We start from the raw sequence: 26,321 nt of genomic DNA on the forward strand, positions 1-26,321 counted from the left end.
AAGAAGTAAAGAAAGACATAAATATCACTCCTAATCTTATGAACGGTTTTATTATTTTTTTCCTACTGAACATGGTTTTATAGTTTCCTCTACGGTTTTTTGTCTGCCTCTTGGATCCGCTTTCCTTTTCTCTTCTTTTTCTTTCTTTTCTTCCTTTTCTTTCTTCTTTCTTTCTTTTTTTCCTTTCCTTCCTTTTTTCCCTTTTCTTTCTCCTTTCTTTCCATTTCCTTTCTCCCTCCCACCCTCCTCACCCTTCCCTTCCTTCCCTCCCACCCTCCCTTCCCTTCCCTCCCACCCTCCCTTCCCTTCCCTCCCACCCTCCCTTCCCTTCCCTCCCTCCCATCTTCCCTTCCCTTCCCTTCCACCCACCCTCCCCTCCCTTCCCTTCCCTCCCTTCCTTTCCCTTCCCTTCCCTTCCTCCCACCCTCGCTTCCCTTCCTCCCACCCTCCCCTCCCTTCTTCCCACCCTCCTTTCCCTTCCTTCCCTCCCTCCCACCCTCCCTTCCCTTCCCTCCCTCCCACCCTCCCTTCCCTTCCCTCCCTCCCACCCTTCCTTCCCTTCCCTTCCCTCCCTCCCACCCTTCCTTCCCTTCCCTTCCCTCCCTCCCACCCTTCCTTCCCTTCCCTTCCTCCCTCCCCTCCCCTCCCCTTCGCTTCCTCCCTCCCCTTCTCTTCCTCCCTCCCCTCCCCTCCCCTCCCCTCCCTTTCCCTCCCCTCCCCTCCCCTTCCCTTCCCTTTTCTCTTTTCAACCACAGAGCCTCCCTTGGTTGCCCAGGCTGGAATGCTGTGGCACAGACATGGCTCCCTGCCTGGGCTCAAGCTGTCTTCCCACGTTAGCCTCCCAGGGTGCTGGGATTACAGGCATGGGCCGCTGTGCCCAGCCTTGGATTATTTCTTTAGAATTGGTCCTTAGAAGTAGAATCACCATAGCAAAGGTATGAAGCATTTGAAAGCTCTGCCATTCGCTGTCAAACTGCTTTCCAGAAAGAGCTGATGCCCGCAGCAGTGCGATCCCTCGCGGACACTTCCAACTCCAACTCGAGGGGGAGAAAACCACCGACACTTCCAACTCCAACTCGAGGGGGAGAAAACCGCCGACACTTCCAACTCCAACTCGAGGGGGAGAAAACGGAGTACCCTTCGCGGTTCCTGAGGTTTGCCCCTCTCTGGTGACTGCCAACCTGGGCAGTTGTTCTGTTAGCGCCTGTGTTTTTCGTTCTGCGAAGTGACTGTGTTTTCTGCTGGTTTTCAGCTGGGACGTCACGCTTTTCGGACGTGAAAACGTTCCGTCTGGTCTGTTTATGGCTTTCTCCAAGTTGTTCTTGCCCTTTGACTTCGTTTTTGGATATGTTTTGATTTGCAGATGTCCTCAATTTTATCTTGTGTAATTAAGTTTATAGAAATTCTAGAAACAAGTTTGTTCCTCTGCCTTTCTGGTTGATCGTGTGGTGCAAGGCGCGTTCCTCCTCTGCGGCGGGGCGGGAGAACGTTCTCATCTCTGGTGGCCTGGGTTTTTTTTGTTGCCATCAATCCTGCAGCCCTGATGCCTAGTTGGGAGGAGGCTGGAACCAGTGTCAGGGGCCTCTGTGCATCAGAGTGGGACTGACGGAGGCTGTGGCCGTCCTGACACACGGTCGAGGCTGCCCAGGCGCTGGCTTAGGGAGGTCTCAGGGCCTGTCACTGTCCGTCCCACAGGGGAAGGCCAGGCCTGCTCCGTTGTGCAGTCAAGCGCCTCTGTGACTGCACTTGAGTCCGGCTGGTGACCTCACCCCCCCGCCACTGCCCCACCATGCTCAGCAGCCTCTCTGGCCGTTGCTCTAGGTAGAATGATAGGAGTCTCACAGGCCTCTCGGGACAGACAGTGGCCAAGCCTCTGCCCCAACCATGTGGCACATGCCCTGACTGTGTGCGCCTTCCTTCCGGAACTTGGCAGTGGCAGACAGATGACGGACATTGAGGGAGATCCCTTTTAGGGGACTCGCTGGAGGCGCGGTGGGGAGTGCCCTGCTCCATAGGCAGATGTGAGGCGAAAGGCAGTGCCTGGTGAACTGGCTGCTCAGCCTGAGCCTCAGTTTTGTCATCTGCAAAATGAACCAACAGCAGGCCCCAGCCACATGGCAGGACGCACTCCTCACGCATCACAGCTCGTGCTCTGCTGTTCCTCCCAGCACAGCCCGCCATGTCACTATGTCACCGTGGCACCCCACTGTCACTCCTCACCTTGCTTCCGGATTGCTCTTGCAGCCGTTCCTGGTCATCTTTGCCATGATCAGTCTTGGCTTTGCCTCTGGATTTCATTGTTTCCTGGATTCACATCTCCGTCTCCCACTCTCCTGGCGGTGACAGCTGTCCCGGGTGACATCAGGCTTTGCCGTGGTGCTTCATGACCTTGCTCCCGGACAGTGGGTCCCGGCCTCCAGCTTGAACATCCACCCACCGCACCCCAGCTGGCTCCTTCTCCGCCGTGGCCTGGGGTCATTCCACGGGCTCCTCTGCCCTCTGCCAGTGTGAGGACAGGGTTCAGGGGTGTCATGGAGGAGAGCCTGCAGCCGGTCTATCCCAAGGCAGCTCCAGCTCTCCCAGGCCTGCTGACCCCTGCCCTGTGGTGAGGTCGCTGCTGCAAATCCTCCTGGGCCCCTCCGGGCCATGACACAGAGGGTCCTGCGGCCCCCAGCCCGTCCCCCGGTGCCCAGCCCAGAGGAGGGCAGGTTGTGGCTGGCACATTGGTGAAGGCGCCACTGCATGGGGAGTCACCTGCTGCTGGCACTTACGATGTGCTTCGTTCCCACATCCCCCAGTTGGCTTTCCCACCAGCAGACAGGCGTCAGCCCCTTCCCTGGGTGGGGCCTCATCCAAGGGCCGTGTGGTGCTCTGGCCTCAGTGGCCCGGAAGGCCATGCTTCCCTCCCTGCAGTGCCGGCAGGACTGACAGAGCCTTCAGTGGCCCAGCCCCACTGTGGAGCTGTTCTGGGGGCTCAGAGGACACAGGCAGCCTCTGGGTGGAAGACTGGGCTGCTGGGCTGCAGGGGCTCCCTGGCTGCAGGGGCTCCCCAACTCCAGGGGGTCCCCAGTGGACCCACCGCAGGACGAGGGGACGGAGTGACAGGTCTGGGACTGGGGCAGCCCAGCCTTGCTCCAGTGCCTGTGACCTTGGGCAGCAGGTGCCACCCTGCGGGCCTCCCCTCCCCCTCACTGGGATGCTTACATGGCTGCCATTTCCCCCAGACTGTCTGGGGCCTGGTGGCAGGTGCCCACTAGGCTGCTGCAGCCATCGGTCCCTAAAACAGGTGTCCCGAGGCCCTGCAGGGAACACCGAGACCTTCCACCCACTTCATGCCCTGGCAGGAAAAACGAGAATGATTGAGTGGTTTAAAAATAGAGGAGGACTTGGAATTAATTAGACTCTTGAAAAACAGATTAGGTGTAATGACTGTCATTAAGTCAATCGTTTGTAAGTGACAGGGCCTCCCGGGCTGACATGGTGAGTTGGGGATAAGACCAGGGCTGGTCCGCCACACACAGGCCTGGGTGAGAGGGCAGAGCTGGGTTCTTGCTCTCACCGGCCCCAGGCACACAACCTCAGCAAGCTCGGTGATGCCTGTGTCACCAGAACCCCATGGGGGACAGTGATCGCAAGGCCCTGAGTGGTACCCTGGATGCAGTAGGCACGCAGGCCAGCGAAGTCCTGGGAGGAGGTGCCACCCTTCTTGCAGATGGGCCTCCTCCCAATTCACAGCTGGCCCAGAGCTGGAGGGAAGGCCCCGGCCTGGCTGTGCTCTCAGGAGGCCTGGCCAAGGGGATGGTCATTACCGCAGGTCCCCCACACATCCTCATGACCGCACCGAGGGCCCTTCCTTATAGGCTGTCTGTTCCCTGGTGACCACAGCTTCTCCCCCAGCCTCCGGACCACACCCTGCACCTCTTGCGACATCCGCCACCCTGCTCCTTCCCCTCCATCACCGTCGACCTCAAGGGCACCACCTGCAGGCAGCTGCGGCTACATGGAAGGAGCCCGTCACCATCCTCTCTCCCTCACGCCCCCCACCTGGTCCTCCAGCCAGTGCTGGGAAGAAATTAGAATTGTTTCATGAGGTGCAGAGTGCCAGTGAGGCAGCTCCTTTTGTGAGAGCAAAAATCGGGGGGTGGGGTGGGGGGAGGCCTCCTGCAGGCACTGACATTTGCTGAGGCCTGAATGAAGGGAAGGGGCTGGAGGAAAGGTGCCCAGGTGGCAGGACCTGTGAGGGCCGAGGTGCTGGGAAGGAGCAGAGGGGACAGGGAACAGGGCAGAAGGAGGTCGGTGGGGTGGGAAATCTCAGAGAGCTTTGTGGGCAGGGTGGGCAGGAAAGACTTTCCTGAGAGAAGGAACGGCATCAGAGGCAGTAACGTGAGCGTGGTGGTGAAGTGGTCTGGTGGTTTAAAAATTGTTGTAAATGCTGGGCATGGTGGCTCGTGCCTGTAATCCCGGCATTTTGGGAGGCCGAGGCAGGCAGATCACTTGAGGTCAGAAGTTTGAGACCAGCCTGGCCAACATGGTAAAACCCCGTCTTTACTAAAAAAAATACAAAAATTAGCTGGGCATTATGGCAGGTGCCTGTAATCCCAGCCACTTGGGAGGCTGAGGCAGGAGAATCACTTGAGCCTGGGAGGCAGAGGTTGCAGTGAGCCAAGATTGTATCACTGCACTCCAACCTGGGCGACAGAACGACACTCCATCTCAAAAAAACAAAAAATTGTTGTAAATGGCTTTATTGAAATATGATTGGCATACGATAAACAACAGCGTATGAGAGTTCAGTTCCTCCATGTCCTTGTCAACACTTGCTATGGTGGGCTTTTTAACCATTCAGATAGGTGTGAAGTGGTACCTCATTGTAGTTTTAATTTGCATTTCTATGAGGAATAACAATGTTGGAAATCTTTTTTTTTTTTTAAGTTTTGTTTTTTTTTTTTTTGGAGACAGGGTCTCACTATGTTCAGCCCAGGCTGGCCTTGAACTCCTGGGCTCAAGCAATCCTCCTACTTCACTTCAGTCTCCCAAGTAGCTGGAACTACAGGCATGCTACCTCATTGAGTTGAGCATCACTTCATGTGCTATTTGTCATTGGTTGTTTGGTGAAGCATCTGTTGACATCTTTTGCTTTTTCTTTCACTTGGGTTGTTTATCCATATGGAGTACTGAGAGTTCTTTATATATTCTGGATATAAGTCTGTTATGTGATTTTCAAATATTTTCTCCCAGTCTGTGGCTTGTCTTTTCATTCTAACAGTATCTTTTGAAGAGCAAAAGTTTTTAATTTTGATGAAGTACAATTTATCCATTTTTTGTTTTATGAATTGTGATTTTGGTGCTGTACTAAGAATTATTTTCATAACCCAAAGTCACAAAGATTTTTTTCCATGTTTTCTTCTGGAAATCTTATGCTTTTAGGTTTTACATTTAGATCTATACAGTATTACATTTGAATTAATTCAAGTATATGGTGTGAGGCATGGATCAAAGTTTTGTTTTGTTTTGCATAAGGAAAGTCAATTATTCCAAAATTATTTGTTGGGAAAGACTATTCCTTCTCCACTGAATTGCCTTTGCATTTTTGTCTTTAGCTGACCACATGGGGTGGGTTCACTTCTGAACTCTCCAGTCTCTCCCATTGATCTATTTGCCTGTATTGACACCAATGCCACACCATCCTAAATATGGTAGCTTTATAATAAGCCTTAGTTGGAGGTGCAAGTGCTCAGCTTTATCTTCTTTTGAAAGGTTGTTTTGGCTATTCTGTCTCCTTTGTATTTCCATATGAATTTTAGGGTTGTCAACTTTTGCCAAAAAAAAAAAAAAAAAAAAAGCCTGCTGGAATTTTGATTGGGATTATGTAGAATCCATGTAGTAATTTGGAAAGAATTAGCATCTTAATAATACTTCTGGTTCATGAACATAGTATATCTCTTTATTTATTTAGGCCTTTAATTTCTCTGAGCAAAGTTTTATGGTTTTTAATTGTACAGGTCTTGCACATCTTTTGTCAGATTAATCCTCAAGTATTTTATGTTTTGTGATGCCATTGTAAATTGGTTTGTTTTGTAATTTTAATTTGTAATTGTTCATTGGTAATATATATATAGCTATAACTGATCTTTGTAGATTGATCTTCTAAAAGATTAATCTTCTAGATTGATCTTGCTAAACTCACTTTAGTAGTTATGGTTTTTTCAAAGATTTCATCAGTTTTCCTACCTAGATGATCTTGTCATCTGAGAAGAAAAACAGTTTTGCTTGTTTTCAATTGTATGTCCTATATGTATTTCTTTTTCTTGTGTTTTTTAACCAGCCAGAACCTCCAGTATAACGTTGAATGAAAACAATGAAACAGGATGATTCTGCCTCATTCCCAAGCATTCAGTATCTATTGTTAAGTGTGATTTGAGCTGTAGGATTTTCACAGATGCCCTTCATCTTCTAAAATAGAAAAGGAGTTCTCTCCTATTCCTAATTTGTTGAGAGGTTTTTTGTTGTTTGTTTTTATCAAGAACAGATGTTGGATTTTCTCAAATGCTTTTTCTGCTTTCTTTGACATAATCACATGGTTTTCCTGTTTAGCCTGTTAATGTGATAAATCACATTGATTGATGTTCAGATGTTCGGCCAGCCTTGCAGTCCTGGGGCAAACTGTACATGGTCATGAGGTATTATCCTTTGGATTTACCGTTGGCTTTGATTTGCTAAACTTCAGTAGGATTTTGCATCTGTCTGAGAGGACTGTCAGGCAGCTGTCTTCTTGTCATGCCTGTTTCTGGTGCAGGAGCATGGCTGTCTAGGATGAGTTGGGGAGTGCTCCACCTCTTCAGGTTTCTGGAAGAGCTTGTGTAGAACTGGCATTATTTCTACCTGAAATGTGAGGTAGACTTCACCAGGGAAGCCATCTGGGCCTGGAGTTTTCTTTGTGGGAAGATTTTTGACTACAAAATCAATGTCTTTCTAGCAGACTGTCTGTTGAATTATCATCTTATTCCGTGAATGGAGTTTCTTTGCTGCAGTATCGAGTAATCCGTCGACCCTGGTCCATCCTCCTGATGTCCCCTCAGAGGCGCTGACTCGTTATCAGGCCCTCAATGATCTGACCTGGCCCTCACCACAGCCCTGCCCCTGCAATCGGCTTCCCTTGTCCCTGCCAAACCAGGGGACCTGCCTCTGGACCCCACGTGCCCTCCTGCTCCTGTCCCTGTCTGCCCTTTGGGCTAGCATCGCACTATACTGTGGCCTCCCTCCCTGTCCCTTTGGCATGGAGCCACCATCGTTCAGCTGCCTGGACGAAGCTGTAGGGAGCTTTGTCAGCTGGGTCTCACTGAGTCCCACAGCTGCCTTCGAGGTGGGAGTCTCCATGTCTGTGGCATTCCTGTTCGTTTCATGGCTGGACCATCCCTTCCAACCCAACTCTCCGGCCGCCTGTGGGACCCATCCCAAGGTTCAGCCTGTGCCCCTCAGGTGCAGCAGCATGGCATCCTCCCAGCCCCTCATGCCGCATCCCAGAGCACCTGGATGTGACTGAGGATCCTGGTTGGGGGACGTGCTGGCTCTAGGCTAAGTGGAAAGGAGGTGGCTCTGAGGACTGGAAGGCAGCAAGGCCTGGGAGGATGTGCTGGCGCCTGGCTCATTTGGACACTCACGTCCCTGACTCTCCCTGCAACTGCTGCCCTGCAGCCTGGCCACCTCTGCTCCCCACCCCAGCTCCTTGGCCCAGTGCAGCCCCATGGACTGGCAGGTGGCTCTCCAGCCTCAGCCTCCCAAGGCATAGATGCTGGGGCCCACCCAGGCAGGGTTCATGTCCTCCACCAGGCGTGTGGGGAGTGGGATGGGCATCGGCAGGTGTGGGGGGCTGCCATTCTTGGGGAGCTCCAGGAGAAGGAGCTGGGCAGAGTCCAGGCCTATAGTGCTGCTCCTTGAGGTGCGGCTCTCAGTTCCTGCTCTCCCGACCCTGGGGCCCCCAGTGCTGTCCCTCAGGACGCTTCTCAGTGAGGGACACAGCAGTGTCTGAGGCGGGGGGTGAGGGGACCTAAGGCCACTTCTGGCCCTACTCCCTGCTCCTGGCAGCATCACGGAGCCCATCAAGGGGTGGAAGCGGGGGCTTTGGCTGGAGTGGAGCCTACTCAGTAAGCATTAGCCCCTCCTCAGGGAGCCTGGAAAGGGAGGGAGCCTCCCCCTGAGCCTGAGGAGGTGAGAGGGTGCTAGCTTCCTGCTCCCCAGTGGCTCCAGGAAGCATCCTCGAGGGGTTGCTTTCCTCCACCCCGTGGGACCAGGAAAATTCCAGGGGGAACAGCCCCTTCTCGAAAGCCAAGCATCTCCTCCCACTTTCACTGAGCCGAAAGCAAGAGGAAGTGGTTTCAAGCGCGGGGTTACTGCAGCCGGAGACCCGGAGACCAGGAGACCTGGAGGCGGTCCTCAGCCGACTGCACCCGCCGCTCTGAGACTCACCAGTTGTGGCGGCTTCTGTTCAGAGAGCTTTTTAAAGCAGCGAAAGCGCCCGCAAGGTGCGAGACGCGAAGGGCGACAGGAGCTCCTCCTGCTCGTGTGCTGGGGGCAGGAGCACACGTGCAGGCACTCTTCTCACTAATCTGCCTTTCCTCGTTTTTTAGGGTGCACATGTATTGCTTCCGTAATTACAAAGAAAAACAAAGAATAGCTTCCCAGACCATAATAATAGTGGGATCTTTTCAAGAACTGGGCCATGTCTAGGCCTGGGCCTCACTGTGTCCCCAGAGCCCAGATCTTGGCCAGGCAGGGCTGGGCCAGGAGGGATCACATTATGGCCCCCACCCCTCCCCACTGCTGCTTGGCTTGTGCTTGGACTTAATAGGGGAAGCAGGGGGCCGGGTGAGCACCCCAAGGCGATGCCCAGCCCCTGGCCAAGCCCTGGTGTGGCCCCTGTCCCACAGCAGGAGAGGGGTGAGGCTGGCCCAGAGGAGCCGACTTCTTGAAGGACCTGGTGAGCCGTGGGTGTCAGCAGCTGCTCTGGGGCCAGGGGAAAGGTGTGGTCGTGCCCAGCTCTGCTGCACCTACCCATGGCCCCCGGTTTTTGGAGACATCTCCTGGGGGCCATCAGTGAGCAGCGTGGCATCTTCACAAGAGGACAAAGCTGGAGAGGGCTGACAGACAGGAGCTGTCAGGGTAGCTACGGGATCCATGGAGGGGTCACCATGACGACTGGGAAAGTAGCCCGTGGGGCCTGCAACCTGCGTGTCTCACCAGGCACGGTTGCACCTGATCCTCTGAAGCCCATTCTATAGCTGAGGAGACCCCACCTCCTCGGAGGAGGCAGGCAGGCTTGTGGTCACACACCTTCCAGGTGGGATGGGCCCGGGGACTGCTGGGCCATCCCTATATGGGCTGCTCTCTCTGGGCTCCGGTTGCCAGCATGGGCGGCCTTGCCCCCTGAGCACATCTTGCAACAATGGGTCCCCCGGGGCAGAGCCTGGGGGCCCAGCCACTGGGGAGTGGCTCCGACGGGGCCTGCCACCACGCTGCTGGCTGAGGCCTGGCTGTCTGTCAGTTGCTGGGCTGGGCTGGCCTCCGTGAGGACAGCGGCTCCCTGGGCCTGTCCACGGTCTGTCTGTGTCTGCCCTCCCCCTTAGCCTCTGTAGAACGTCCCTGGGATGAGGAGCGCTGACCACAGCCTGGCTGTCCCCCATGGGTGATGAGGATCGGGGCGCTCAGGGGAACTCAGGTTCTCCGAGTTCTTCTGGACACCACCATCGTGACTGACCAGAGGCATCTCCAGGAACTCCCCCAGGTCCACAAGTGTCCTGGGGCATGATGCACAGGCCCCCGCAGGCTGTGGTCAGCTGTGTCACCACAGGGACCCTGGACATCACCACCTCTGCCGTCTGGGCAGGAACTTAGCCTCCCAGCACCTCAGTTTACTTGTCTGTAAAAGGCGAGGCCAGGTGCTGTGGCTCACACCTGTAATCCCATTACTTTGGGACCCGAGGCAGGAGGATCACCCTGGGGGTGACGGGGCTGCTGACAGTGTGGGGCGGTACCTGGCTTGATGCCTACCCCCTGCCTGACCCTCCAGAGGGCTGGCCTCTTTGATGACAGCAGGTGGCAGGAGGCTGTGGCCCTGAGGTCTGGCCCAGCAGCCTCAGCCTCTGTCACACACCACCCCCTCACTTTGAGGAGGCTGTGCTCCAGCCCATGTTACACGGCCCAGGGCCACACCCAGGACCTGAGCGCCTACTTACCCCACCCCTGCATCGTATGTGCTGAGGGGCACCCTTCTTCGAAGGACGCTGTGTGGGCAGTATCGTGCTCCTGTTTTAGATTATTAATTTAATTTAATTATTGAGGCAGGGTCTTACTGTCGCCCAGGCTGGAGTGCAGTGGTACCACCCTGGCTTGCTGCAACCTCTGCCTCCCAGGTTAAAGCCATTCTCATGCCTCAGCCACCAGACTAGCTGGGATCACAGGCACCTGCCACCCCCACAGCTAATTTTTGTATTTTTAGAAGAGACTAGGTTTTGCCATGTTGGCCAGGCTGGTCTCGAATTCTTGGCCTCAAGTGATCCTCCCACCTGGGCCTCCCAAAGTGTTGGGATTACAGGCATGAGCCACCACGCCTGGTCTTAGCACTCCTATTTTATTAATTTAATTTAATTCAATTTAATTTTTGAGGCAGGGTCTCACTCTGCCACCCAGGCTGGAGTGCAGTGGTGCAGTCATGGCTCACTGCAGCCTAGGATTCCTGGGCTCAAGTGATCCTCCTGAGTAGCTGGGAACACAGGGTCGTGCTACCATGCCCAGCTATCTTTTCTTTAATTTTTAGTAGAGACAGGGTCTCACTGTGCTGCCCAGGCTGATCTCAAACTCCTGGCCTCAAATGATCCTCCTGCCTTGGCCTCCCAAAGTACTGGGATTAAAGGCGTGAGCCACTGCGCCCAGCCTCACTTTCCTGTTTTAGAGACAAGTAAACTGAGGCCCTGGAAGGTTAAGTTCCCTGCCCACATGGCAGAGGTGGTGATGCCCAAGGGCCTTCAGCTCACACTGGCTAACCTGTGACTCCCCAGCCCAGCTCGAGGACACCCTCCCCAAGGCAGGACCTCCCCTTGGAGCAGCAGCCACGTGCCCAGGTCCCCTCGGGGGTCTCCTCCTATTGCCAGCCCACAGCCTCCACTGTGGCCCCAGCACCCAGCCCGGGGCCCGACGTTCCCCCACTGTGTAGTAGGCGCTCACCTGGCCCACCCCCTCACTGTGCAGGTCAGGACTTGCCCTCATTAGAGATGGGGTCCCTGTTCTAGTCTCACCTGTTGGTTTTCCTGGGAGCCAGCTCTGGGGCCACAAGGGGGCCTAGGAGATGGAGGCCCTGTACCCAGTGATCATGGCTGGGAGGTGATGCAGGTCCTTGGGCCTTCGTGGACTCAGGGCTGGGTAGGGCCATATCGCTGCTCAGGTCAGGCCACCTCCTCCAGGAAGTCCTCCCTGCTGTATGGTGATTGTGCCTTGCTGTCATTGTGGGCTTCTGATCACAGGCCAGTTGCTTCTGCCTTCCTAGGCCCGCTGCACCTTGATAGGGCCCGGCCAGACAGGAGTGGGGGTGGGGGGAGTGTGAAAAACATAAAGGAATTCGTGTTCCTAACTGAATCCCAAGAGACATCAAGGCAATGCTGCTGAATTAGAGGAGACGGGAAAATAGCTAATTTTCAGAGCATTCACGTATCCATATCCGGTGTCTCCTTATGTTCAGTACTTTGGAACCAAACTGCGGGTCCTACAGTGATTCCCCCTGCCCCCTCAGAGTGCCACCCTCGCCCTGCAGCCCCCACCGCTGAAGCACAGCGGTGTCCACATCACAAAAGGCACTGGGAGGGTGGGGGCAGGGAGGAGCTGTCTCCCTTCCAGAGACCTAAAGAGATCCCAAGGGCGCCTGGGACGCCCCTTCCTTCCCTTAGCTCCAGACGTCCTGGAGATCTGTGATGTGTGCCGGCCTCTGCACAGGGAACTCCAGCCACAGCCACCTCCTGTCAGTCACCACAGAGAAAGGAAGATTTGTGGAAGGAATACAGCAAATCAACGCCTCCTCCTCCTCGCAAAGCACTTTCCCTGGATGTTGAAAGAGTGACTGCAAACTTAGAGGCCCTTCAGGGACTTAAGCCAGGATTCGTTCAGCCCGTCCTACGGCCGCTGCACGTGAGGCCTGAGGCCCGAGGCCCTTGCTGCCTCTGTGCCGCATCCACACCGCTGAGAGGATCTCACTTGTCTGACCCATCAGTGGCTATCTTACTGTCCTGGTCTGTGGCTCAGGGAGCAAAGCTCTGGACCACACAACCTGCCCAGGGTCGCCCAGTGGGTGAGAAATGCTCTTAGGATCGGACGACAGAGTCTACCTGTAGATGCCTGTCTGGGGCTGCTGGAACAGAACCCCCAGGAGCTGGGAGGCTTAAAACCATGGGGATTTGCTGGTCTCCAGTTCTGGAGGCAGGCATCTGAGATGAGGGCGCTGACGGAGTGGCACTGCAGCCCAAGGTTCTAGGGGACGATCCTCCTGCTGCTTCCAGTTTCTGGTGGCTCCTGGCACTTCCTTGCCTTGTGGCGGGGTCACTCCAAGCTCAGCCTCCATCTTCTCTTGGCTCCTCCCTGTGTCTGTCTCTTATAAGGACACTTACTGGAGTTGGTGCCCATCCAGATAGTCCAGGATGGTCGCATCTCAAGATCCTTAACTTCATGACATCTGCAAAGAACCTTCTTCTAAAAAAGGTCACTGTCACAGATTCACATTTGGGGGGGCCCATTCAGCCCACCATGACATCTGAATCCTGTGCCTCCAGCCCCTCACCCTTCCTGTCACCCCCCACCCTGTCTTCAGGACACAGCAGAGAGCAGGGGCTGGAGAGTCAGCAGCCCAGGGCTGAGCTCCTTCCCTAATCCCACCTGGCATAGGTGAACCGGAGACCGCATTTGCTCCACCAAGAGCCCACGTCTCAGCTTTGCATCAGCTAGCTAGGCTGTGGATAAGCAATTCTGAGTAAGGGTCCTGCAGCGTCCATGGGTCAGATGCCTGTCTCAGCACGACTGGGTTCTCTGCTCAGGGTCTCCCCAGGGTGAAATCCAGGTGCCATGGACTGCGCTCTCGTCTGGAATGGCTGAGGTTTATTTCATCACTTCTTGTTGATTGAGAAGAGACTGAGATGCGGTGGTGGCCGGTGTGGAGCTTAGCACTTGACATCCTCCATGCCTGATGCCCCCCCTCCCCCGGCAAAGGGCAGGCCTCGGGGCTGACCTCTGACCTGACCTCTGACCTGCTGCTTTTTTGGCATCCTTCTGCTGAGGTCTCTTAGGTCTCATTAGCAGGAAGCAGGGCTGGCCTGGGGGCCGGGAGGGAGGAACTGAGGGGTGAGGACCGTGCAGCCCACCCTGAGAGAGCGAGTAAGTCAGTGCCCACATAGGGCTGTCCTGTCCCCGCTGCTCTGGCCCCTGACCCCATGCTCCCCACGGGGACCAAAGTCCTGCAGCAGCAAATCTCAGGCCACTGTCCCTGCACCCCCTAGAGTGCCTGCATGGAGCAGGTTTGGAGACGGGTGGGGGAGCAGTGACTGGGCCAGAGTGTCTGGAAGGACCCCTGGGCCTGTACCCACACCCTGGGACCAGAGGAGCATGGACGTTGGAGGGTGATCCAAGAGAATGCGCCGAGACCAGATGACACGTCCGGGAGAGAGGCCTGCAGACCAAGCTAGTGCCTGCCTGTGGGGACCACAGGGACAGCAACCTGGGCAGACCCCGGCCAGCTGACCAGGGCGGGGCAGCACTGAGATCCCAGCTTTGATTTCCCTCCCTCCCCGCTGAGCTGTTTCTGGGATGGGCGCCTGCCCTCCTGGCCCGGGCCAGCCCTCCTTCCTGTCCCTCGGTTCTGTCCCTCGTTCTGGCCTGCAGTGGCAGCGGCCCTTCTGAGGATGCCCTGGTCACAGAGCAGCGTTTGTCTCCTTCTCAGTCCTGGCCTGTGCTCAACCCAGGGGCTATGGAGCTGCAGTCAGGAGCTGTGGTGAGAAGACCAACTTCCTTGGGAACACGAGTCACACAGGAAAAGCATGAGAGAATGACTTTGCAAGGGGCTGGAGAGGAAAGGAAGCAGGAAGATTCCAGCCTATTCAGAGTAAATTGGCTTACTTGCTGCTGGAAGTTACTAGGGCTGACACCAGTGCACAGGCCTCACAGCCATGGGGTCGGTGCCATGTGGGGTCAGCGCCACGCATTAGTTCCCCCGGCTGCTGTGACGAAGCACTGTGAGCCAGGTGGGTTAAATCACGGGGGCATTTGTTGTCTTGCAGTCCTGGAGGCCAGAAGTCGAGATCAAGGTGTCAGCCGGGCTGGTTCCTCCTAGGGCCATAAGTGAGACTCTGTCCCAGGCTGCCTTTCAGCCTCGGGTGGTTTGCTGGCCATCTTGGGTGTTCCTTGGCTTACAGAAGCATCACTCCAGCCCCCGCCTTCAGTCCATGTGGGGTTCTGCCCATGTGTGGGCCTGCACCCAAATTTTCCCCATGGGTAAGGATACCAGTCAAGTTGGCTTAGGGTCTACCCTACTCCTGTATGACCTTATCTTAACTTTAGTTACACCTGCAATGACTCTATTTCCAAATAAGGTCACATTTTAAGGTACTGAGGTTTAGGACTTCAACATATGAGCTTGGTGGGGGGCCCCAGTTCAACCCCAAACAGTTCACTCGCGCCTCCCTGCTAAATCCTTGCCATGCTAGACTCTGAGGGCACCTGCCAAGAAGCGGGGTCTGCCTGCTGCTGGTTCCACTGTGGCCTGAGCCGAGCTGCTGCGACTTTGGCAGACAGTTCCAGAGCTGATTCCTGGAAGGGTGTCTCAGCCCTCCCTGATTCCAGGACTCACAAAGGAAGTCAAAGCCAGGCCTTATGCATTGCAGACTCAGTCCCCTGGAGGTCTTTGTGGGGCACCATAAGAGGAGACAAGATGTCCCAGCAGGCTCCAACTCCTTTGGGGAACCAGAGGCATCCAGGACTGTGGGATTGTCCTGGGCTGGTGGCCAGTGTGACCAGGCAGCCAGTCTTTCACCTCTGACTCCTGGGAGGCTGTGCTCACCCCATCTCGGAATCCTGTTACTGAGGTCCTCTCCATCTCATTGGTGAAATCTCCACCAAAATGCTTCCTCTGCAAGCTGGGCTGTCCACCACTGTGCCCCATCGCGCGCTCCTCCTCCCCATCATGGTCTTCAAAGCCCCAGGCCAGGCATGGTGGCTTATACTTGTAATCTCAGTACTTTGGGAGGCTGAGGTTGGAGGATCGCGTGGGGCCCGGAGCTTGAGGTTACAGTGAGCCATGGTCATGCCACTGTGCTCCAGCCTGGACAACACGGCCTTTATCACGATGGGAAATGGTCTCATTTCTGAACACTCGTTTCCAGGCTGGCTGACTCCCTCCACTGCATACACGCGTGAATCAGGTATTAGGTGGCCAGGTCCTCCACAGCGAGCCTGAGCTGTCGATTGATGTCAATGAATGTGGATGCTGGGACTCCAAGAAAGAGAGCACCTGTGCTCTGTTCCTCAAACTCTTTTTCCCTCAAGTGTAGCCTACAGGAATTGCGATCTGTGGAGCATCCTCTGGGGGCACTGACCAACAGGCCAAGGTCCGAACTGCCTGGCACACTCACAAGGCCCTCCCAGTGAGCCTCCACCTAGCCTCGACCGCTGCCTGGCCTCTCCCAGCATCACCGGGGGTTCCCTACAGTCTGTGGGAACTTCCCACCTCTCAGCCTTCATTCAAGCTGTGCTCATGCTGCGCCTTCCAGGAACCCTCCCTGGCACTCCAGACTCTCTCCAGCCTGAGTGAGGAGTCTCCCCTCTGACCTCCCACAACAACATCCTTGATGGTTCCTCCGTTACACTTTCCATGTGTGTGATAATTAACTGTTCACCTATTGATCTCTGCCATCAAATCATGAGCTCCTAAGGGCTGAACTATGCGATTCCTGGATCATAGTTGGTGCTTAGTCCATGTTTGTAGAGCAGGTGGATGGATGGATGGATGGTGGTGGTTAGATGGATGGGTGGATGGATGGTTGGATGGATGGATGGATGGATGGATGGATGGCAGGCAAATGAATAAGTGGATGGGTGGATGGATGGATGGATGGGTGGATGGATGGATGGATGATAAATGGATGGGTGGGTGGGTAAATGGGTGGGTGGATGAGTGGAAGATTGGATGGGTAAACAAATTGGTGGGTGGATGGGTGGGTACATGGGTGGATAGATGGATGGATGATTAGATGGGTGGGTGGATGGATGGATGGATGGATGGATGGATGGATGGATGGATGCATGCATGCATGCATGCATGGATTGGTGGATGAATGGATGGGTAGATGGATGGATAGGTAAATGTATGGATGGGTAAATGTATGGATGGGTAAATGGATGTGTGAGTTGGTGGGTGGGTGGATGGATGGATGGATAGGTAGGTAGGTGGATGGGTGGATGGATGGATGGATAAATGGATGGGTGGGTGGGTAGATGGGTGAGTAGATGAGTGGAAGATTGGATGGGTAGATGAATTGATGGGTGGACGGGTGGGTACATGAGTGGACAGATGGATGAATGATTAGATAGGTGGATGGATAGGTGGGTGGGTAGGTGGGTGGATGGATGGATGTGGATGGATGGATGCATGGATTGGTGTATGAATGGATGGGTGGATGGATGGATAGGTAAAGGTATGGATGGATAAATGGATGAGTGAGTGATGGATGGATGGATGGATGGATGGATGGATAGATAGATGGATGGATGACTTTTACAAGCAGCAGCCAGCCGACCGTTTGTGTCAGGGCCCAAGGTGGCTCATTAGTATGTGATTGTGCAAATGTCCAAGCTGCCAATTTTCCCACATCCAAGCACAATGAAACCTTGCCTCTGGAGCCTACCAGTCACTCTTGTTGTTCTTTGTTTTTCTCTTTTTTATTCATTTATTTTTCTTTAGAGACAGAGTCTTGCTATGTTACCCAGGCTAGCCTTGAATTCCTGGGCTCAAGGGATCCTCCCGCCTCTGCCTCCCCGTAGCTGGGACTATACTCTGTTTTTCTCTTCATTAGCCTTTGCAAATGGTGTCAAGAGTTCAAAAATTAACCTATCTGATGTCACAATGAGAAACATCCTGTGATGCTATTAGTTTTTCCAAAGCTGACCTTCTCTTCTTTCACAGACTCCTAGAGGTTCAAGGTGGCAAAGTCCTGTCTTTCTGTTTGCATACACACTTGCTAAATTCTTTTCTGCATCAGATTCATTTGGGCTTTGCTATGGTCTTTCTTTTCCATAGTAATTGGAATTAAAATTATAAGTTCAGTAAACTTCCCTGTTCTGCTCTATCCAATTGCTGAATTCAGGAGTGTTCCACGTTCCCAACATCTCAGAGCTCCCCTCACCGCTTTTCCCACCCCAGTGATGACATCGGCCATTTACCCTCCCTGTGTCCTGTTCAAGAGGAGCACGTTGGAAACTTGGCCCCTGCCCTGTGGCCTAACTGTGACACAGCTGAAGACACAGGCTGGTCAGCCTTTGGTATCGACGTGATCGTTCAGAATTGCACTGCCTTTCTTTACCGGAGAATGACATTTCACAGTAGTTCCAACCGAAGTGGGGCTGTTGCAGGGAGTTTGTGCTGCCTTCTGTAAGAGAGTGGCAGGAAGCAACACTCAGGCAGCCGGTGCGGGAGTGTCTAGCAGCTGCAGAAGGTGGCTGGACTTTTAGACACCCGGGTGAACGTGCTGAAGTGACGTTGATCCACTGACTTGAGAATGTCAGCGGCAAGGGTTCACACTCTGTGGTGAGACACAGGAAGCTGTTGGCAGGGTAGGTGCCCCTCACTCCTCCAGCCTCTGTCTTTCTGTGTCTTGAACTGTGGCCGTATCTCACCCGTACTGTTCCCTTCCTCACCACAGGGATGGACCTGCTGGGCACCAGCTCACTTCTCGGCTCTGTCTTGTTAATGTGTGCGGCTCCCCCAGTAGACTTGGCTTTCAGGGGACACATAGCGTCTGATCTACCCCTGGGGTCCTCCTCATGACCCTATCCTTTCTGTTCAGCAGCTGGCCACAGGGAATCAACACCCTTCCAAAGGCAGTGTTCCTGGGCCACTGGCATCCAAGCTGTGCCCCTGCTGTGGCTTGAATGTGGCCCTAAAGCTCGTGTGCTGGTAACTTGATCCCCCCTGCAACAGCGTTGAGAGGTGGTACTTTTAAGAGGTGACTCGGTCATGAAGGCTTTGCCCTCCTGAGCAGATTGATGTTATTGCAGGAGTGGGTTTGTTATTGCCGCAGTGGGATCCTTATAAAGGGTGAGCATGGCCCCCTTCCCCTCTCTCTTGCCCATGCGATGCCTTCCTCCATGCGGTGACACAGCAAGAAGGCCCTCGTCAGATGGGGCCCCTCCACCTTGGGCTTCCCAGCCTCCAGACCGTAAGCCAAAAACATGTCTGTTCATTCTAAATTACCTAGACTGTGGTACTCTATAGCAGCAGGAAGCAAAGGAAGACACCCATCCACACGGCCTCAGGAATGGCTGACCCAGAAGGACCCAGGCTCACGCTCTCGGTGAAATCCTGGGTTCTACCTCCCCACTCTGCTCTCTTGTATCCCCTTGGGCCTTCCAAGCCCAGCCGCTTCCCTTGGGCAGTGCCTCATTGGTTTTTCTGCCTGCGACATCTCCGTACGGGGCTCCTTGGCTCTCTCTGTCCAGCCATTCCCCCTCCCGCGCCACCAGAGCTTCCAGCCCACCAGGGCAGGGAGGCAGGAGAGGGCCTTTCCTGTGGTAAGTGAAGGACGTCGGGGGGTGAGATGGCAGTGGGTGATCTGACCCACCCATGAGCAATCGGCCAGCCTTGGCCTGGCCTCGGTCTCAACCTGCTGGAAGAGGCCATTGTTCTTACGCCTCACTCAACCCTCTATTGAATGTCAGGGCCCTTCCCCTGATTTCTCACCTCCGGGGGCGCTTCAGCAGCAGGAGGCTTGTCCAGACAGCCTTCCCAGCTTCGGGGCGCGGTTCCAGGGGCTGGAGCTGTGGGACTGAATGCTTCCCGAGGGCTTCTCCTTTCACAGGGAAACAGGTTCCTCGCCACAGGCAGGGCCCGAGGGTGCCATCTGCTGCCAGCAGGCACTTTCCTCTCTTCTTGAAATGGCATCTCTTCTGATCACAAAAGCAATACTTGATCCAAGAAGAGACTTTAGAAAATAATAATGTACCTGGAATCTTACTACTCAAGTAACTGTAAGATTAATGCCTTACCTGGAGTATCTTCCCCAGTGAGTCATTTATATACAAAGGATGTCTCCAAGTTTTATTTTTATTATTTTAGTTATTTATTTTAAGAGACAGGGTCTTGCTCGTTGCCCTGGCTGGAGTGGAGTGCAGTGGTGTCATCATAGCTCACTGTACCCTTGAACTCCTGGGCTCAAGCGATCCTCCCACCTCAGCCTCCAGAGTAGCTGGGACTACAGGTGCACACCATCATGCCTGGCTGATTTTTGTATTTTTTGTAGAGACAGGGGTCTTGTCATGTTGCCCAGACTGGTCTTGAACTCCTGGCCTCAAGCAATCCTCCCACCTCAGCCTCCCAATAAGTGTTGGGATCATAGGCATGAGCCACTACACCTGGCCTCTAATTTTTTTTTTTTTTTCTTTTTTTGAGACAAAGTCTTGTTCTGTCGCCCAGGCTGGAGTGCAGTGGCATGATCTCTGCTCTCTGCAAGCTCCGCCTCCCGGGATCACGCCATTCTCCTGCCTCAGCCTCCCGAGTAGCTGGGATTACAAGCGCCCGCCACCACACCTGGGTAATTTTTTTTTTTTTTTTTTTGTATTTTTAGTAGAGATGGGGTTTCACCATGTTGGCCAGGATGGTCTCAATCTTCTGACCTCGTGATCCGCCCGCCTCGGCCTCCCAAAGTGCTGGGATTACAGGCGTGAGCCACCGTGCCCGGCCTCTAATTTTTTAAATGTTACATTTTTCGTTTCATATTTTAACATTTCCAGTGAACTATCCTTCTGCAGATTCTTTCACCATATGGATATGACCTAATGTATTGAGTCAACCCACTGTCGATGGACAGCGAAACAGAAACAGCTTATGAGCTATTTCTTGCATATGAGTTTGCTGGGTGATTACAAGAAAAACATTCTCTTCTGTTGTTTGTTAGATGTACAGCTCAGTAATTTTTGGTACATCCACGAGGCTGTACAGCCAATATCACTGTCTAATTCAAAACATTTCCATCACCCCATAAAGAAAACCCCTCCCCGTTAGCAGTCACCCTGTTCCCCTCCCGTTTCAGCTGTTGCTGACCACAGATCTGCCTTCTGCCCCTATGTGGCATTTCTGCCCCTATGCCTATTCTAGACATTTCATGTGAATGGAATCAATCATACAGTATGTGATTTTTTTTTTTTTTTTTTTTGAGTCAGAGTCTCGCTCTGTCGCCCAGGCTGGAGTGCAGTGACTTGATCTCGGCTCACTGCAAGCTCCACCTCCTGGGTTCACACCATTCTTCTGCCTCAGCCTCCCGAGTAGCTGGGACTACAGGTGCCCACCACCACACCCGGCTAATTTTTTGTATTTTTAGTAGAGACGGGGTTTCACCATGTTAGCTAGGATGGTCTCCATCTCCTGACCTCGTGATCCGCCCGCCTCGGCCTCCCAAAGTGCTAGGATTACAGGCGTGAGCCCCTGCGCCCGGCCGTAGTATGTGATCTTTTGTGACTGGCTTCTTTCAGTCAGCACGATGGGTGTGTTTTTGTTTTTGTTCTTTTAGATGGAATCTCTCTCTGTTGTCAGCCTAGAGTGCAATGGCGCGATCTCAGCGCACTGCAACCTCCGCCTCCCGGGTTCAAGCAATTCTCCTGCTCAGCCTCCCGGGTAGCTGGGATTACAGGCATGTGCCACCACGCCCAGCTAATTTTTGTATTTTCGGTAGAGACGGGGTTTCGCCATGTTGGCCAGGCTGGTCTCAAACTCCTGATGTCAAGTGATCCACCCGCCTTAGCCTCCCACAGGGCTGGGATGATGCCATGGTGTTTTCAATGCTTATCCACATGGAAGCATGTGTAATGCTGCGTTGCTTTCTATGGCTGAAACTTATTCCGTTATATAGATAGACCACATTTTGTCTGTCCGTTCAACTGTTTTCCGAAGTGGCTGTGTCATTTTATATTCCCACAAGGAAGAGATGAGGATTCCAGTTCCTTTACGTCCTCACCTTCCTCACCACAACTTCATATTTTCTGGGTTTTTTTTTTTTTTTTGGCAGGGGGACATTCTCATCATCCTAATAAATCAAATGGTATTTAATTGTAATTTTTTGGGCACATCCTGACTGACAGGGATGTTGGGCATCTGTTAATGTGTTTATTAGCTGTTTGTATATCTTCTTTGGAAAAATGTCTGTTCAAATCTATTTTCCATTTGTTCAGTACTTTGTTGTTTTTTTTTTTTTTTGTCTTTTTGTTGTTGGATTGTAAGAGTTCTTTCTATATTGCAGATACAATGTCCTTATCAGACCCATGATTTGCAAAAATTATTCTGTGGGTTTTCTCTTCACTTTCTTGGTGGTGTCCTATGCAGCAGAAAGCCTTCAATTTGATGAAGTCCAGTTATCTGTTTTCTCTTTTGTTGCCCATGCTTTAAGTGCCCATGCTTTGTGGCCTAGCCCAACGCCACAAATATTTACTCCAATGTTTTCTTTTAAGAATTTTAAGCCTGGGCGTCATGGCTCACGCCTGTAATCCCACACTTTGGGAGGCCGAGGTGGGTGGATCGCGTGAGCCCAGGAGTTCAAGACCAGCCTGGGTGACATGGTGAAACCCCTTCTCCACTAAAAATGCAAAAATTAGCCGGGTGCATGCCTGTGGTCCCAGCTACTCGGAAGGCTGAGATGGGAGGCTTGCTTGAGCCCAGGGAAGTTGAAGCTGCAGTGAGCCATGACTGTGCCACTACACTCCAGCATGGGTGACAGAGTGAGACACCATCTCAAAAAAAGAAAAAGAAAAAAAAAAAAGAACCTTAGAGTTTTAGCTCTGACATCTACATATTTGATTCATTTTGAGTGAATTTTTGTATGTGGTATAAGGTCAGAGTTCAGCTTCATCCTTTTGCATGTGTGTCTCCAGTTTTCCGGCAGCATTCGTTGAAAAGACTATCCTTTCCTTGTTGGGTGGTCTTGGCGCCCTTGCTGAGAATCCACTGCCCACAAGCGTATGGGGTTCTTTGTGGACTCTCGGTCTCATTGGTCTGTATGTCGGTCCCATGCTGGTGCCGTACAGTCTTGATTCCTGCTCTCTCATGCCACATTGCAGACCACAAGGGTGAGTCCTCCAACTTGTTTTTTTTCTTTTGGCTCTTCTGGGTCCCTTGAGTCATTTCCATATTAATTTTAGGATCAGGTTGTCAATTTCTGCAAGAAAAAAAGGCAGCCGACACTTCCGTATAGATTGCGTTGAATCTGTGGATTGATTTGGGGAGTGCTGTCTTCCGATCTGCGAACACGAGATGTCTTCCCATTTATGTAGGTCTTCTAATATTTTTCAACAATGTTTTGTTGTTTTCCGTGTATGATTCTTGTACTTCTTTTGTTAAATTTAGTCTAAGCATTTTAATCTTTTTTATGCTGTTGTAAAGGACTAAGGATTGTTTTCTTAATTTCACTTTCACTTTATTGCTACCATATCTAAACACAAGTGGTCTTTAAACAAAGCCTTTATTTATATATAACATACATACCACAAAATTCACCTTTCTAAAGCACATAGCTCAGTAGTTGTGGGTAATAACACCCCCGAGCCTTCTGCGTCGGGCGCCATGCCAATCCGGCCTTCTGCCACGTACTTGCCGCCTCCGTTCCCTTTCCTCTGCTCTCTCCCTGCCCCAATTCTTTTTTTTTCATGTTTTTAATTTTTTGTAAAATATATGTAGCATAAAGTTTACTATTTAGCCTTTCCTAAGCATACAATTTCATGGCATTGAACACACTCGGTGCTGTGCAACCGTCACCATCATCATCTCTGGAATGTCCTCATCTTCCCAAACTGAAACTGTTTCCCCATCACTCGCTACCCCCTACTCCCCAACCTCTGCCCACCCTGGCACCCACCGTTCTACTTCCTGTCTGTATGAACGTGATGGCTCTCAGGACCTCGTGTCAGGGACTCACGCAGGACTCATCCTTTGGTAGCTGGGTTATTTCACTCAGCATGATCTTGCCAACATTCATCCATGCTGTAGCCTAGATCCGAATTTCCTTCCTTTTTAAGGCTGAATAATACTCTGTTGAATGGATGGACCACATTTGGTTTACCCACGCCTCTGCCAACAGACACCTGGGTTGCTGCCATCTCTTGGCTGTTATGAACGTGGGTGTGCAAGTATCTGAGTTCCAAATTTCAGTTCCTTTGGGTAAGGCTCTGATGAGGCTGGGGGTACTGAGTGGAAGCTGACATCCTGGACAGTGAAGGCCCCTCCCTTACTCAGCTCCCAGGGCAGAGGGCAGCAAGGCCCACACCCCCAAGCTGAAGGTAGGGGCTTCGTCTGTGGAACCTGGACCACCTGGGAGGGGAGAGCCATGGAGCATTGTTGGGGTCCCAGCAGAGGGTTCCGTCCCATGGACCCAGGCCCCCCAAGCCTCCCACTGTGCCTCCACGTTCCGGTCAATATTCAGCTTGTTAGCACATCCCCATGAGGGAGGGGGCCCCGAGCAGCTCCGGGGACTCTTCCAGCCTCCTCCCCGCATCTGCCGCAGCTCGCTACCCTGAATTCTCACGTGTGTCATGCCTCTGTGCTTCTGCAGGGTTTACGTCACGAGGCTGTGTCCCTAAATTAGATACCAGGCAGTTCTGCGTGTTTCCCACGGTGTGTGAAAGCACTCACGCCATGCGGGATTCGCGCACGTTGGCGGGGCCGTGGCTGGCTGGCCTCCGCCTCCGTGGCCTCTGCCGGTGAATGATTAGATCACAATGGGTCTTCCATTCCGTTGCCGGCGATCCTGTCCTGCGTTTCACTGGAAACCCCAGCACTGCGTCTAAGACCGTGCATCTCTGCAGACAGACTCAGACGCACGTTTCCAGTGTGTGCCAGCAACAGAGGCCACCGGGCTCCGGAGTGTAGACAGCCCTGGTTTTACTGAAATGGTGCGAACATTTTTTCTGAAGTGCCTGCACCAGCTGACACTCCCACCCGCAAGGTGAAGGCTCCTGTTGTTCCACCCACACTCTTCTTATTTTTGCACAGGTCACATTTGGGGCAAGGCTCGGCATGAGACACGGCCAGATAAATGAGCCAAGCCCTCCAAAAGAGGCTGCGCAGGATGCCAATGGCAACCGAAAAAAATTATCCGAATATTTCTAGGTAGAGAAAAGATTTTGCATCCCTGAAACAACAGTTAACAGCAGTAAATTTAAAACTTGATAGCAGGAATTTAAAAGTCAAGAGCAAAATTAGAAGAACGAGTTGGGGGAAATTTCCCAGAAAATGGGACAAAAAGATATGATAGGAGATAAATTATTTTAAAATGAGAGGGTCAGTGGGTGCACCCCTAGAGTTGGGCGAGGTGAACCCCCTAAGTTAGTACAGGCCCAGCTGTGAATGATTTATAGGGTCACCATGGAACCCCTGAACGGCAAATCTGGTAAAAGCTGAGGACGCAGCTGCTGGGAAGATGGAGACGGGAAGTGTAGGTGGGGGCGGGGGATCCTGTATTCGTTTCTTGAGGCTGCTGTCACCACAGACTGGCCTGAGCCCTAGAAACTGTCTCACAGTTGGAGGCCAGAAGTGCAAACTCTGGCAGAGCCTCCCTCCATCCGCAGGCTCCAGGGCAGGCTCCTCCCACCTCTCCCAGCTTCTGGGGACTCCAGGTGTTCCTTGGGTTGGGGCCGCGTCTCCGGTCTCGGCCTCTGTGGTCACATGGGCTCTCCTGCCCTCTGTGTCTGTGTCCTCTTCTGCCTCTTATAAAGACTCTTGTCATTGGACTTATGGCCCATCCGGATCATTCAGGACAATCTCTTCATCTCCAGATGCTTCACTTAATTACTCCTGCTGAGACCCCTTTTCCAAAGGAGGTCATGTTCACAGGTTTCAGAGGCTAGGGTGAGAAGAGATATTTGTGGGGGTTGCCTGACACTCAGGCCGTTAGAAAAGGTGTGAAAGGTGAGTTGACGTTTCCATAGGGGAAGCCGGTTGATATTAAGCCAGGAGTGCAGCCTCCGTGGGTGAGTCGCCACCAGCTGTCAATTCCAGGAGGCCCAGCAGAAATCAAAGACCCAGAACAGGCCTGGGACTGGCTCAGAGCCCTGTTGCACCACCTGGTGTACGTGGTGAGCGTGTTACACTGAGGACGTTTTAGGTGAAGTTATAGGGAAGTTGTGTATCTGGGCAACAGATACACGCCTGTGGGGTGGGTGTCTGCGAGGACACAGACCTTTGTCTTGACCAGTGACCTTCAGGCTCCACAGCCCCTCACCGTGCCCCACCCCACATGCTGGTGTCTCCTTCTCCATGCAGCAGCTCCGCGGCTGGGTCCTGCTCCTCAGACAAGACGGGGCCAGAGGTGGCCCCAGCAGCCACGCATGTCGCTCCACAGGCCACAAGAGAGAAGATCCGGTCCAGGTTCCACGGCAGCCACGACCTCATCCACCGCCTGTTCGTCTGCATTTCAGGTGCCGTGTCGGGGCCTGGGACCGGTGTATGGCTTGAGGACACATGGGCTGCACTTTAGGGGAGGTCAGGCGGGGCGTGCACAGCCTCCCCCTCACTTTCCTGTGAACGGCAGCCCACTCTGCCCCTAAGGAGCAAGCACTCCTGTTCATGGAGAAGGCTGGGCTGACCCCACACAGGCAGGAGGAGGAAGGGATCTGCCGGTGAGGGTGGGAGGCATTTTCCTCCAGGGAGTGGTGGCGGGGGCAGTGGGGTGCGGGGCAGAAGAGCCAGGCACTAGGCACCACCTCTGGACAGGGTCCACCCTGGGCTCCCAACCACGTAGGCTGCTTGGGGGCTGTGCCTGCGGGAGGAGGACATGCTTTGCAGGTAGACACATCTGGATGCCTGAGTGGCTGTGACAGTCACAAGCACTGGCCTGGGGGTGGGCACAGTGCAGGGGCTCTGTAAGTGTCCCTTAGTGCATGGCCCGGCCAGCTTAGTGGTGATGGCTGTGACCTGTGCATAAAAGGCGTGAATGTCAGTGGCAGACCAACTGTGGCAGGGCTGTCTGTCTGGTCCTCTCCCTTCCCCTGCTCTCTTTTGACTCCCGAGTTTTTATTCTTGTCAAGGGAATCCTGCCCCA

The 26,321-nt window shown here is 53.3% G+C and overlaps 1 protein-coding gene across 6 annotated transcripts in view; it reads left to right on the top strand.

Annotated features, from left to right (window-relative positions):
- The window catches only part of LOC105483850 (zinc finger FYVE-type containing 28), a 147,526-nt gene that overhangs the window by 116,919 nt on the left and 4,286 nt on the right, over positions 1–26,321 (top strand). For all 6 annotated transcript variants that reach the window (XM_011744866.3, XM_011744867.3, XM_071093913.1 and 3 more), the window contains one exon: positions 25,544–25,698. In XM_011744866.3, the coding sequence (XP_011743168.2) occupies positions 25,544–25,698 (155 nt within the window). The remainder of the gene's footprint in view (positions 1–25,543; positions 25,699–26,321) is intronic.

The sequence above is a fragment of the Macaca nemestrina genome, chromosome 3 (genome assembly GCF_043159975.1).
Source record: "Macaca nemestrina isolate mMacNem1 chromosome 3, mMacNem.hap1, whole genome shotgun sequence".
NCBI lineage: Eukaryota > Metazoa > Chordata > Mammalia > Primates > Cercopithecidae > Macaca > Macaca nemestrina.